Consider the following 15160-nt stretch of genomic DNA (forward strand, 5'->3'; position numbering starts at 1 on the left):
GTACTGACAGGGGAATCTTCCCTGCCGAGCAACTGTCTGCTCCCGGCAGGGGAAACGGTCCCCGCCAGGAGAAGACAGTAATTATAGCTAGCAACTATATCAGCCACTAGCGATAATTGTAAGAGAATCCAGGAGGCTTGGTACATTCAGCCTGCCCATTAATCGTTTGAATCTTGGACGGTTCCTGACGAGTTTTGAACCATAAATGGCAGGCCTTAGTGGTTCACCCTGCTGGCTCTGTATTAAAACAAAGGTAACATAGTTCTCTTAACTGTTGATCCTGCTAGAAAATTAAATACAGTAGATTATAAAATCTATTGTAACTGCTTAAAACATGTTAGTTGGAGTTTGAATTTACCTTACTTAAAGTGCATTTAAAACTTATCTAAATGAGCAAACAGCAGTGTGTAACTTAAAGGGGTTGTAAAGGTTCGTTTTTTATTTTCTACATAGGTTCATCTAAGCTAGTGCATTGTTGGTTCACTTACCCTTTCCTTCGATTTCCCTTCTAAATGTTTTTTTTCTTTGTCTGAATATCTCACTTCCTGTTTCTCCTCAGTAAACTTCTCACCATCATCCGAGCTGGTGGTTAGTCAGCCAGAACAGCTTACTGAACAGCTTACTGAGGAGGAACAGGAAGTGAGAAATTCAGACAAAGAAAACAAAGAAAAAAAACATTTAGAAGGGAAATCGAAGGAAAAGGTAAGTGAATCAACAATGCACTAGCTTATAGGAACCTATTCAGAAAATAAAAAACGAACCTTTACAACCCCTTTAAGGTTTAGTGAATGAACGCAGGATAAATTGAAAATGCATACAAGATGGTAATGGGGCTTTGCAACAAACACAGGACAAACAACAACAGGCAATGTAACTATTACAATAACAGGGGCTGCCTGAGGAGCGGTTTTTAAATAACGGCACTAGGTGGCAGCACAGTACAGTCTATGAGACACTCAGAAAAACAATAAGAGTACTAAAGTTACAAACAATTACTTGCATTTCTCTTGATAAAAAACTTCTCTCACAAGGGCACGCCTAGACTTTCTCTGATAGTCCAGATGGCTGGCTAGAGGGTTTCCTTGACCTGTTTCACAGGCAAAAAGGCATGAAGGGTTTCTGGTCTGGCCACATAAGTAAATGGCTGTAGGTGGAGGAACACCCCACTGAAAGCTCAGCACCCTGTACACAGTTGAAGCAAGGTCCTCTGCAGTGCCTATGTCTTCTCCTGAAGCGGAGTTGTCATGGTTATGCAGTGATCTTCCTGTTTGCTTACCTCCCCTCATGTGTTCAGACTAAGAGGCCAGCCACTTCCACCTGGTGGTTTTTATAACCTCTCCTATAAGCATGGCTCCACCCCAGGCCCTATCAGGGAACCCTATATTAACCTATGCACTGCAGGCCATCAGTGCTGATCAACCATTGTGTGTTTAGCTTCCTGTTACCTACCGTGTGCTCTTCTGTTGTTCCGTTACTGACTTTGGCGTGTCTTTGACCATCCCTGTTTGCCTGTGATCCTAACCTTTTGGCGTGTCCCTGACTATTCCTGTCTGCTTGTGGCCCCGACCTTGGCTTTGTCCCTCACCATCCCTATCCTCTTGTTGCCTACTGTGGGTGTGAGCTGGGGGTCGCGACCTGGAGCCAGTTGCAGCCAAGTCCATCCTCACCACTCGAGGCTCTGGTGAACACCTGCTGGCTCTTAGACTCAGCGCCCCGGGGAATCTTACGCTCTAACCCCGGTGGGACCTGTCTCCCATCCGCAGCAGTCAGCCGTAGGGTCCACAACCTTGCGGTGCACTCCTGATCCCTACGGTGTGCATCTGTCACCTTGCCTCAAGGTGACCTGACATGAGTACTATTGAGCCCCAAACTGGCTGCCCAGTCCCAGATAAAATGGTGGAAAGCCTGATGCCTCTGCTCATCAGGCACGACCTCTTGGGGCTGAAGAAGCTGGGGACCAGAGAAATGTATATTCTCTGGGCAGGAACTCTGAAGATTGTGGAAATGGAATCAAAGGTACCTGCACCTGCTGCTGAAAAGGTGAGTAGAAAATAGAGCTCTTCCAAACTAATTTCTAGCTGAATTCTAAACTTGTGCTCTTTTTTAACTCCAGTGAGCTGTGGGCTAGGCTAGCATGCCACGCAGCCCACCTCTTTGTTTACATGAGATGTGGGGGTGGGACTGACCCAGCCTGAAGCTCACTGGTGTTCAGAGTTTGGCTAGAGATTAACTTTGATGTCGCCCAAGCTCATCTATAGTAAAGTAGATGGGGACAAGGGCCTCTTCCCGACAACCCTGGGCGGTGGTTGCCTGGGTCTGCGGGCCAAAAACAAGAGACGGTTTTTGACAATTCCTTTATTAATAGCTCTGTCTTCTCCCGGTGCAGTCCTCTCTACCGCCGTCTCTTCCTGCTGTTGTCTTCTCCTGCTGTCTGGTCTGTCCTGCCACTGTCTTCTCCTACTATCATATCCTGCTTATCATAAACATGGGGGCAAGGTGCTTGGGGGGTGGGGGGGGCAAAGAGTGTTGAGGACATGCGGCCTGGTATGGTTTGGGGGGGTGCTCGTTTGTCCCTTTTCTGACCTGCCGGGCTGCATGCTCAGAAAAGGGTCTGGTATGAATTTTGGGGGGACCCCACAAATGCATACTAGACCTGAAGGGCCTGGTATGAATATGGGGGGGACCCCACGCTTTTTTTCTTTTTGCCTGCAATTTTTTTTTTTTTTTATTCAGCTGACAGCTGATGGGTCTTCGGTTGTTAAGGACACGGCAGCCGGCTTCCCGGCCCCCTTATTAGCAACCAGCTATATACAGTGTGTTTAATGAGGTAGAAAAAAAAAAGGTTTAAAAATGGATGTCGCAGATTGGATGTAAGCAGATTGTCCGCTAACATCTATTTATCAATTTTCTGTTTTTTTTTTAACTGGTTAAAAAAAAAAAAAAAAATAGGGTTTTCTTCCATCATAAAAAATGGAGCTTAGCAGAGACGCATGTTAGCAGATGAAAGCGGATGATCTTCCACTAACGTCCGCTATCCCATAGCGATACATGTATGTTTTTCATCCATCAGCGGATGGATGAAGAACAGACATACGGAACACGCCTGCGTGAAAGGGACCTAAATTGCCAAAGATTATAGGGTGACTTTTCTTTTTCTTTTTTTTGCCAAAACCTTCATATCCTGCTTATCCTTGGGGGTCTCCTTTGGTCAAGCTTCTTCTGCCAGTGATTTCTACATTCAGTCTTTACCATTGCATGTTGGAGCCATTGAAGACCTGATTATAGATACGTTGTCCACTGATACATTGGGAGTATGCAATGATACCATATCATGCCATATGGATGCTTCATTCTTCCCTAGATGGGATACTAAAGGCTATTTTAAATCTATTTTAAAGGCTGTTTTACTGAAAAACCCAGGAGAACAGTTAATGTTTAACTTACCGCTGGGTTAGCAGTAACCTCGATCTGCCTACACATTCACCATCTCTGTGCTCTGTTCTCGGTCCTGCACACCTGCTGTACCCATTATGAGAAGTTCCCACCATCCCTGTACTTAGTTCCCAGGTCTTCACACCTGCCATGCCTATTATGAGGGGCTCCCACCAACCCTGAGCTAAGTTTCCTGGTCTGCACACTTGCTGTGCCCATTATGAGGGATTCCCACCATTCCAAAATGTAACAAAAGGAACTGGAACACAACTAGGTGAGTGTAGGACACCCACAACCTCTAGATGTATATAACCATATCTTAGCAATATGGCAGAGGGATATCTATGTCCAGAACACATAAGAAGTCAGGGACTGATCTATCCCCCCAGGCTCTACCTATGACTAAAATATTACTTGGTTGCGCTGATCCTTAAAGCTGGCTTCCACATCTTTGGTGTACATAACCAAAGCATAACTTTGATCTCATTCCCAGTGAGGCCAACATGTTGACTTTCAACTACAGAGACTTTTATATTCAGTTAATAAGAGGAGCCATAACACATAAAGGTGGATGGGAACACCCAAAATTCTTTGGTGGACAGTTAGAAATGATGGAAGATCTGACTCAGCCCAGTATGATTCACCTGTAACAAAACAATATCATTTTGGATGAACTAACCCTTTAACACATACCGTCCACAGTAAGGTTGATGGTCTTTTCTCCTGTGAACGTATCGTCAGTGATGGAGACCTCCACCCCGTAGGTCCCCTCATCAGACAGAAGGAGGTTACTGATTAGCAGAGAGCCATTCTCAAAAACCTGTATCCGTTCCTTGTAGTCCGCACGTAGGTTCCCAATGATGTCTGCACCCACTGACTGCACCACAGTGATGGGTTTTTCTCGCTTTAGCTGCCATTTTACCACAGGTTTGTCACTGCTCGAGCTTCTGTACTGAACTGAGAGGAGAGCTGAGTGTCCATAAATGCCATGGATGTGCTGAATGTTGCTTGTGATGTTCACAGCCTCCGTTGAATCTGAGAGCATAAGAGAAAAGTCAGGTTTTTCTCACTATTTATAATTATCACTATTATTAACATATATACACCTATTGAATTCAATGGCCATAACCCCAAAAAGTCATCATGATGGTGGAAGGCAGAAGAGACCCCTATACCTTGGGATACTGTGCTGGGTGGCTGTGCTTCTGGGGGAAGAGAGGTACTCTTTTAGGACACCATGATAGGGGGGCTTCTGAGGAAGGACAGGTAATCCTAGGACGCTGTGCTAAGGGGTGAGGGGGGCTTCTGGTAAAAGAGAGGCACCCTCCTAGGACATCATGCTAGAGAGATGGGGGCTTCTGGGGCAGGACAGGCATCCTCCTAAGACACCATGCTAGAGAGATGGGGGGCTTCTGGGACAGACGCACCCTCCTAGGACACCATGCTAGAGGGGTGGGGGCTTCAGGAGCAGGGAAGGCACCCTCCTATAGCACCATGCTAGGGTGGTGGATGGCTTCTGGGGCAGGAGAGGCACCCTCCTAGGACACCATGCTAGTGGCGCTTCTGGGGCAGGACATTCAATCTTCTAGCAAACTATGCTAGGGGGATGGGGGCTTCTGGAGCAGAACAGGCAATCTCCTTGGACACAGTGCTAGGTAACAGCTCAGGGATTCTGGGGTAGAAGCTTCCTGTCTCTACAATGCCCAGAGTAAAAATGCACTTGCCCACACAAATCCCACCCTGCAGGCTGACTCCTAAATTGCTTATCATCATCCGCTTCCCAGTCAATCAGAAAAAAATGAAAAGAAATTAGGTGCACTCCAGAATAAAAGGCACAATCTGTGCTTATTGATCTGTTCAATATAGAGCAGACCACCTGAACTCCTCCTACTGGCGTCTTTTACTCGCAAGGAGGTCAATAACAATAATATACTGATAAGTTGATGATGGCATGAGTTTATGTGTCATAAACTACTTATGTTCCCAAAAAGAAGAACGAGTGTTGGTTACAATAATGTTAATGGAAACCCAGGTTTGTTTTACCACGATGATTAGAACTAAATTCTCCTGGTTTAACCATCCAGTTTGATTGTCCTTGGACCAAAACCCTAAGCCTGGTGGGCAGCAGCTGTCATCTGTGCACCCTTATACAGGTAACTGTATGTGTAAGCGCCATCAATTTGGAGGAGAAGGCAGGTTTTTTGGGCATCTTCATCCGCATCTTTGCCTGGGAACCAAAGGACTTTGTCCTGGATGCACTTGATCAAAGTGTTGAATCCAGAAACGCAATCAGAATTTTGAGGCCTGTATAAGATGGATTCTGATTGGCTGTTAGGGGTATTGAGATTTCTTACTTTTTTTTTTTTACATAAGCTGGATCTTTTTTTAGGCATGTATATCTTTATTGGGTTTGGCAAAAATAACATTACATAAAATAAGTGGATGTTACATCAATGCATGGGTTCAAGCAAGGATAAGAATGAGATTAACAAACAGAAGGTTTCACTATTTTATTAGGCAAGCCCAGCAATGTGTGGACGGGCTCCATTATCAATAAATATTTTACTGCCTAAAACATTAATTTCCAATCTGTATGTGTGTTTTGGAATCAGATGCCAGTGGGTAGAGTCACTTTTTATAGTATTGTTAACAGTTGGACTGTTACTTTGCCCCCATTTTTACCTAGTTTCAGACATTCTATTATTGAAGGCTTCTAAGGTCATGTACACACAAATACAGTGCCTGTTTTTTTTACCTATTTTGTTACGTTACAGCCTTTAGTATTTTTAATCTGAATTATATGTGATGGATCAGAACACAATAGTCTAAGTTGGTGAAGTAAAATTTTAAAAATATATACTGTAGGGGATCAGAGGGGTGAAGAGCTGGCTCAGAGGCAGTCCAGTAAAATAAAATTGGCTTTTATTCAGCAAAACAGAAAAACAAAACATAAGATCAGACAGGCTTGTCTTATCACACGGATGTGCACACAGGTACAGCTCACAGTTCATCAGCCCACAGGCTTAGCGGTAACAGTTTATAGCTCCAAACACAGCTAAAGTCTTTTTGTGGTTTAAGCTCACCCAGCAGGTACACCTTCCAGCAATGGACGTCTCCACACAGCGTGCTGCTGTGTCTTTCTCTCCTACTCAACAACTCCACACTGACACTTTCAGCACACCTGATAATAAGCAGGCCTGAAGGGGAAATACTTGCTTTCTCAATTAACCCCCTCTTAATCCCGGCCCCAGGCTGACCCTCTACAATACATAAAACAATTTTTCAGCAATATAAAATTGATAATTGGCATGTGCGTATGCATTCTCCCCCTTTGTTATGAAGCCCATAAAAAGCTCTGGTGCAACCAATTACCTTCAGAAATCACATAATTAGAGAAATGATGTCCACCTGTGTGCAATCTACGTGTCACATGATCTGTCATTACATATACACACACACCTTTTTGAAAGGCCCCAGAGGCTGCAACACCTAAGCAAGAGGCAGAGCTAATCAAACACTGCCATGAAGACCAAGGAACTCTCCAAACAAGTAAGGTACGATGTCGTTGAGAAGTACAAGTCAAGGTTAGGTTATAAAAAAAATATCCAAATCTTTGATGATCCCCAGAAGCACCATTAAATCTACCATAACCACATGGAAAGAACATGGTACAACAGCAAACCTGCCTGCCAAGAGATGGCCGCAAAGTAAAACTCACGGACTGAGACAGAGAGGCAGCACAGAGACCTAAGCTAACCCCGGAGGAGCTGCAGAGTTCCACAGCAGAGACTGGAGTATTTGTACATAGTATGACAATAAGCCGTACACTCCATAGAGTTGGGCTTTATGGCAGAATAGCCACAAGAAAGCCATTACTTTCAGCAAAAAACAAAATGGCACGTTCTGAGTTTGCAAAAAGGTATGTGGGAGACTCCCAAAATGTATGGAGGAAGGTGCTCAGGTCTTAGGAGACTAAAATTTTACTTTTTGGCCATCAAAGAAAATACTATGTCTGTCTGACGCAAACCCAACACATCTCATTACCCAAAGAACACCATGCCCACAGTGAAGCGTGGTGGCAGCATCATGCCGTGGGGATGTTTTTCAGCAGTCGGGACTGGGAAACTGGTCAGAGTTGAGGGAAAGATGGATGGTGCTAAATACAGGGATATTCTTGAGCAAAACCTGTACCACCTGTGTGTAATTTGAGGCTAGAATGGGGTTCACCTTCCAGCAGGATAATAACCCCAAACACACTACTGATTCACTAATTAGTATATAGTCCACCTGTGTGTAATTGAATCTCAGTATAAATACAGCTTTTCTGTAAAGCCACCAGAGGTTTGTTAGAGAACCTTAGTGAACAAACAGAATCATGAAGGCCATGGGACACACCAGGCAGGTCAGGGATAACGTTGTGGAGAAGTTTAAAGCAGGGTTAGGTTTAAAAATAAAATAAAAATCCCATGCTTTGAACATCTCACAGAGCAGTGTTCAATCTATCATTCAAAAATGGAAAGAGTATGGCACAACTGCAAACCTACCAAGAGTCTGTCCACCGAAACTGACAGGCCAGGCAATGAGAGCAATAATCAGAGAAGCAGTGAAGAGGCCCATGGTAGCTCTGGAGGAGTTGCAGAGATCCACAGCTCAGGTGGGAGAATCTGTTCACAGGACAACTATTAGTCATGCATTCAACACATCTGGCCTTTAGGGAAGAGTGGCAAGAAGAAAGCCATTGTTTAAATAAAGCCATAAGAAGTCCCTTTTGCAGTTTGCAGGAAGCCATGTGGGGGACACAGCAAACATGTGGAAAAAGTGCTCTGATCAAATAAGATCAAAATTGTACTTTTTGGCCTAAAAGCAAAACTGTGTGGCATCAAACACTGCACATCACCCTGAACACACCATCCCCATCGTGGGACATGGTGGTGGCAGCATCGTGTTGTGGGGATGCTTTTCTTCAGCAGGGACAGGGAAGCTAGTCAGAGTTGATGGGAAGGTGGATGGAGCCAAATGCAGGGCAATCTTAAGCCTCGTACACACTATCAGTTTTTATGCTGAGTTTTTCCTTCAGATTTACCAAAACCATATAATATGAGGTCAAACCTTAGGAGTTTCCATTGGTATGCAATCAGGCAGGCCCTTGCACTACATGGTTTTGGTAAACCTGATGGAAAAACGCAGCAGAAAAACTGATAGTGTGTATGGGGCATTAGAAGAAAACCTGTTAGAGTCTGCAAAATACTTGAAACTGGGGCGGAGGTTCACCTTCCAGCAGGACAATGACCCTAAACATACAGCCAGAGCTACAATAGAATGGTTTAGATCAAAGCATATTCATGTGTTAGAATGGCCCAGACAAAACATTTTAGTCGACTAACTTAATACCATTTTAGTGTACTAAAATACAACTAATACTAAAATGCCATTTTAGTCAAAAGACTAAGACTAAAACTAAATTGAAATTTGACGTCAAAATTAACACTGGTCTGTAGTTCATGTTCATACCTCAATAACATAAATAATAACATTGGATTTTTCACTCCAGCAGTATATAATGAGTTTGGAAATTGTAGAAAAAATCCTTAAATTTTACAATTCAACTACACCCATTCGATTTTAGATGACTAAAATGTACTGGAGATTTAGTTGACTAAATACGACTAAAACAAAAAAAAAAAACAGAAGACTAAAATGGGACTAAAGCACCATTTTAGTTCTAAGACTTATGTCACGTACACACGGTCAGAATTTCGACCAGCAAAAGACGCATGAGAGCTTTTCATTACAAAATGCAACCGTGTGTATGCTCCATCGAAATTTTGCTCGCTGAATTTCCGCCAGCAAAAGATTGAGAGCATGTTCTCAATTTTATAGACGGAAAAAGTTTCTATCGGAAATTCCGATCGTGTGTATGCAATTTCGACGCTCAAAAACTCATGCATGTTCAGATTCAACTACAAGACGGAAGCTATTGAACTTCCTTTTTCTAGTCCCGTCGTACGTGTTGTACGTCACCGCGTTCTTGGCGGTCGGAATTTGGTGTGACCACGTGTATGCAAGTCATCTTCAGCGAAATCCCGTCAGAATTCCGTCGGGAAAACAATCAGAGCTTTTTCCAACCAAAATTTCAATCGTGTGTATGCGGCATAAGACTAAAACTAAATCAAAATTTGCTGCCAAAATTAGTGTGTGACTGTGGGACTGGGAATGCCTCGGCTGCTTATGATTGGTGCTGTTCAGTAACTGCGTCCTGGTTGGATAGCTCAGGTGAGTTTGGTCTAGGATCTGAATACACCTGAGCTCATCCCTGTTGTAGATAATGTCACTGCTACTTTTACAAGGTAATATCAGGGCTTGCGCAGGCTTTTCGTTCACACAAAGTCGATTTTTTATCCTTTGTGGCTAATGCTTAACCACGTTAGGACCGCCGCATGTAATTATACGTCGGCACAATGGCACGGACAGGCACAAGCACGTACCCGTACGTGCCTGCCTTCCAGCGGGTGGGGGGTCCGATCGGGGATGAGGGGATGGCCATTGGTTTCTGGCTATCCCCTCTCGATCGCTCCTGGCGAATGAGAAGCTTCCCCTGCCTGTGTAGTATAAACACAGGCAGGAGGAAGTGATGTCACTCTCCTCGAGGCGGTCTTTTTGACCGGACAGCGAGGAGAGAAGACATCATAGTAAGTGCACCAACACTACACTGACATGTAGGTACACATAGGCACACTTTCACCCCCAGTAACCCCCCGCCCCCTACCCCAGTCACAGTGTCACTGATTGCAGTGATCATTTATTTACCGATCACTGCATTTAGTGTCAGTTGTGACTGTAAAAAGTGTCAGGGCAGTTAGTGTTAGGTAATAAAGGTTTAACCCCTTGACCCCAGGTAACCCTTTCACCCCCTTTTGCTAGTGTCACTAAGTGATAGTTTTTCTGATCGCTGCATTAGTGTCACTGGTGCCGCTAGGTAGCTAGTTATTTTTTAGGTTCACCGCCAGGTTTTTATAGCGTTAGGTACCCCCATATACTACCTAATAAAAGTTTTAACCCCCTGATTGCCCCTAGAGTTAACCCTTTCACCAGCGATCACCGTATAAGTGTCACTGGTTTTCCAGTTAGTTATTTAGGTTCCCCGTCAGGTTTTTATATAGCGTCAGGGACCCCCACATACTACCTAATAAAGATTTTAACCCCCTGATTGCCCCTAGTTAACCCTTTCACCAGTGATCACCGTATAAGTGTTACGGGTGACTCTGGTTAGTTAGTTTGCTTTTTATAGCCTCAGGGCACCCACCATTTATTACCCAATAAAGGTTTAACCCCCTGATCACCCGGCAGGTGATATCAATTAGGTTTTAGGGTCAGATAGGGTCTGCGTCACCCCAGGCAGCGCTAGGTTAGTGCCAGTACCGCTAACACCCACGCGCAAAGCATACACCTCCCGTAGTGGTATAGTATCTGAACAGATCAATATCTGATCTGATCAGATCTATATTAGCGTCCCCAGCAGTTTAGGGTTCCAAAAAAACGCATTGTTAGCGGGATCAGCCCAGATACCTGCTAGCACCTGCATTTTGCCCCTCCGCCCAGCCCAGCCCACCCAAGTGCAGTATCGATCGATCACTGTCACTTACAAAACGCATAACTGCAGCGTTCGCATAGTCAGGCCTGATCCCTGCGATCGCTAACAGTTTTTTTTTGTAGCGTTTTATATTTAAATCCGGAAGGCAGTGCTTGGTTTTCGGGGTCCAGTACGCGGCTAGGCTCCCAAAAAGTCCCCCACATGTGGCATCCTCGTACTCAGGAGAAGCAGCAGAATGTATTTTGGGGTATAATTTCACATATGCCCATAGCATGTGTGAGCAATATATCATTTAGTGACAACTTTGTGCAAAAAAAAAAAAAGTTTGTAATATTCCTGCAACTTGTGGCAAAATATAAAATATTCCATGGACTCAACATGCCTCTCAGTAAATAGCTTGGGATGTCTACTTTCCAAAATGGGGTCATTTGGGGGGGGGGGGGGGGGTTGTGTTATTTTGGCATTTTATGGCCTTTGAAACTGTGATAGGTAGTGAGGAGTGAAATCAAAAATTTGCACCCTTAGGCTGCTTTCACACTGGGGCGGGAGCGGCGTCGGCGGTAAAGCGCCGCTATTTTTAGTGGCGCTTTACCGTCGTTTTAGCGGCGGTCTGCGGGCGCTAGCGGGGTGGTTTTAACCCCCGCTAGCGGCCGAAAAAGGGTTAAACCCGCCCGCAAAGCGCCGCTGCAGCAGCGCTTTGCCGGCGGTATTGCCGCGGTGTCCCATTGATTTCAATGGGTAGGAGCGGTATAGGAGCGGTGAATACACCGCTCCTTCACCGCTCCAAAGATGCGGCTAGCAGGACTTTTTTCACCGTCCTGCCAGCGCATCGCTCCAGTGTGAAAGCCCTCCGGCTTTCACACTGGAGGGAAAGGGGCCGTTTTTTTTCAGGCGCTACACATGCGCTATTTTTGCGCCTGAATACCGCCCCAGTGTGAAAGCAGCTTTAGAAATCCTGAAGGCGGTGATTGGTTTTCGGGGTGCCGTACGTGGCTAGACTCCCAAAATGTCCCACACATGTGGTATCCCCGTACTCAGGAGAAGCAGCAGAATATATTTTGGAGTGCAATTCCACATATAACTATGGCATGTGTGAGCAATATATCATTTAGTGACAATTTTTTGTAAACTTTTTTTTTTTTTTCTGTCATTATTCAATCACTTGGGACAAAAAAAAAAATATTCAATGGGCTCAACATGCCTCTCAGCAATTTCCTTGGGGTGTCTACTTTCAAAATGGGGTCATTTGGGGGGATTTGTACTGCCCTGCCATTTTAGCACCTCAAGAAATGAGATAGGCAGTAATAAATTAAAAGCTGTGTAAATTTCAGAAAATGTACTCTAGTTTGTAGACGCTATAACTTTTGCGCAAACCAATAAATATAAGCTTATTGACATTTTTTTTTTTTACTAAAGACATGTGGCTGAATACATTTTGGCCTAAATGTATGACTAAAATTGAGTTTATTCGATTTTTCTTATAACAAAAAGTAGAAAATATCTTTTTTTTTCGAAATTTTCGGTCTTTTTCCATTTATATCGTAAAAAATAAAAATCGCAGAGGCAATCAAATACCATCAAAAGAAAGCTCTATTTGTGGGAAGAAAAGGACAGAAATTTCATTTGGGTACAACATTGCACGACTGCGCAATTACCAGTTAAAGCAGTGCAGTGCGAAATTGTAAAAAGATCTCTGGTCCTTAGGCTGACAATTGGTCCAGGGCTTAAGTGGTTAATATATTCAAAATAAAGTTTTGTTCCTAGAGTTTATCTTTAAAACTTATTGTTATAAAATATCCTACCAGGTTTTTTATTTTTCTAGAGAGGGAAGCCTCTGTGGCCCTTGCAGTGGGCCCCTCCTGTTGGGGGGTATACTGCAGTCTTTAACAACTGAGTCAGCACAGCCAGGGAGAAGTATATGCAGAACATGTTTATTTGGCAGTCAGTGAAGGAAATCGCAGGAGCTTATCCAGGGAAAACACATTTTAAAGACAGTGACACAATAGCCACAACAAGGCAATATATCAAGTGGCTACAAAACAAGACACAGCGGGGTGCCGGAACAACCGGACAGAACCAGCAGCAGTGACCTCTTCCCTGGGCCTCAATACCTCATCTTGGGTAATGAGGAACAAAATAAAACAGACACAACTGTAAAATGCATGATCGCTTCAGTGGTTTTTGGCCAAAGCTGCCCAGACCCGAATTATCCAACACATTGACAGCCTCAGTCCACCCAGAACTGACTGGTAACTAGAATCTGAGAATTTACAGGAATCTGAATACAGGCATACCCCACTTTTAGATACACAATGGGGTTTATTTACTAAAGCTGGAAAGCGCAAAATCAGGCAAATTTCTGCATAGAAAACAATGAGCTTCTAACCCCAGCTTGTTCAATTAAGCTTTGGTAATAAAACCTGGAAGCTCATTGGTTTCTATGCAGAAGTGAGCCTGCTTTTGCACTTTCCAGCTTTATTAAATAAACCCCATTGTGTACTTAAAAGTGGGGTATGCCTGTATTCATTGTACAGGCTTATTTCTGATTTATTTGCTCCCTTATTTACACTAATTTACTTCCCTGACTCTTCAGGATGAAAAGGATAGGGGGTCACCAAAAAATATGACAGTGGCTGTCCTATCAATTATCCAAGCTCACACGCTGCTTCCCAGCATCTACATGTGCATAACATTGTCAAATAACAGGACACCATAGTAGTTCACATTCCTACCAGCTACAAAGGCTCTGGTATTTGATGCTGTTATGCATATGCAGAAGCTGGGTAGGCAGATATGTGACTAGAGAAATGCCGCGTACACACAGGCGGACTGTATGGCCTACTTAGTCCGCCGAAACACATTTCAGCGGACGGTCCGCTCGTGTGTGGGCTTCAGCGGACTTTTTCAGCGTGCAGTCCGGCGTACTAAGTATTTCGGATTTTTCTAAATACTGTCCGTCGTACTCGCATTTCGGCGGACAATCCGCCCGTGTGTATGCCAGTCCGCCGTACTTTTGAAATGAGCGGACTTTTCCCGCCCGGAGAAAAGTCCGCTCATTTAGAGCGGGTATCCAGGTAGGCGGGGCCCGCGAAGGAGACGTCGCTGGCCCCGCCGCCTGGTATGGACTTAAAGGGGAACCCCAACGCCGAAAAAATCGGCGTGGGGGTCCCCCCCAAGTCCACAACAGACCCTTGTCCGAGCACGCTACCCGGCCGGCCAGGAAAAGGGGGGGAGCGAGCGCCCCCCCCCCCTCCTGAGCCGTACCAGGCCGCGTGCCCTCAACATGGGACACGCCATGTGACACCAACCCATGTGACATAAAGCCATGTGACACCGCCCCTTGTCCTTATATAAGTGGCCGCGCAGTGCGTCCCTGGCATTCCGGCCGGAGAGATCGTCGAGGCACCATCTCCTGGAGAAGAAGAAGAAGAACGGAAGGCGGCGGCGGCGGCGACAGAAGACCGGGCCACCGCCTGTAAAAGAGCTATAAGAAGGCGCGGTGGCCCGGCAGAAGAACCGAAGAGGGGGACAAGACCCCCGAAGTCGGGAGAAGAGGCCGGCGGCGAGGAAGAAAGCCGGACTCCTCCGCTAGCAAAAGAGCTACAAGAAGATAGCGGAGGAGTCCGGCGAGAAGACCCCCGAAGACGGAAGACCCCCAGGGCTGTGCAATAAAGTATTTTATCTCGTGTGTTGTGTTTTTTTTTGTACTTTTATTTTACAGGTGAATGTACCCCATACTCATTCACATAGGGTGGGGGGCCGGTATCCGGTGGCCCCCTTATTAAAGGGGGCTCCCGGATTCCGATAAGCCCCCCGCCCGCAGACCCCGAAACCAACGGCCAGGGTTGTCGGGAAGAGGCCCTTGTCCTCATCAACATGGGGACAAGGTGCTTTGGGGTGGGGGGGCCGCGCGGCCCCCCCTTCCCCAAGGCACCCCCCCATGTTGAGGGCACGCGGCCTGGTACGGTTTAGGAAGGGGGGGCGCTCGCTCGCCCCCTTTCCTGGCCGGCCGGGTAGCGTGCTCGGGTCTGTTGTGGACTTGGGGGGGACCCCCACGCTGTTTTTTTTCGGCGTTGGGGTTCCCCTTTAAGTCCATACCAGGCGGCGGGGCCAGCGACGTCTCCTTCGTGGGCCCCG

The 15160-nt window shown here is 45.5% G+C and overlaps 1 protein-coding gene across 1 annotated transcript in view; it reads right to left on the bottom strand.

The window, feature by feature from the left end:
* HEPACAM (hepatic and glial cell adhesion molecule) overlaps positions 1 to 15160 on the bottom strand; it is a 71193-nt gene that overhangs the window by 39435 nt on the left and 16598 nt on the right. The window contains exon 2 of the mRNA XM_077457783.1: positions 4126 to 4467. Within this exon, the coding sequence (XP_077313909.1) occupies positions 4126 to 4467 (342 nt within the window). The remainder of the gene's footprint in view (positions 1 to 4125; positions 4468 to 15160) is intronic.

The sequence above is a fragment of the Lithobates pipiens genome, unplaced genomic scaffold, assembly GCF_037356315.1.
Source record: "Lithobates pipiens isolate NorthernLeopardFrog02 unplaced genomic scaffold, aLitPip1_a1.2 Scaffold_27, whole genome shotgun sequence".
Taxonomy (NCBI): domain Eukaryota; kingdom Metazoa; phylum Chordata; class Amphibia; order Anura; family Ranidae; genus Lithobates; species Lithobates pipiens.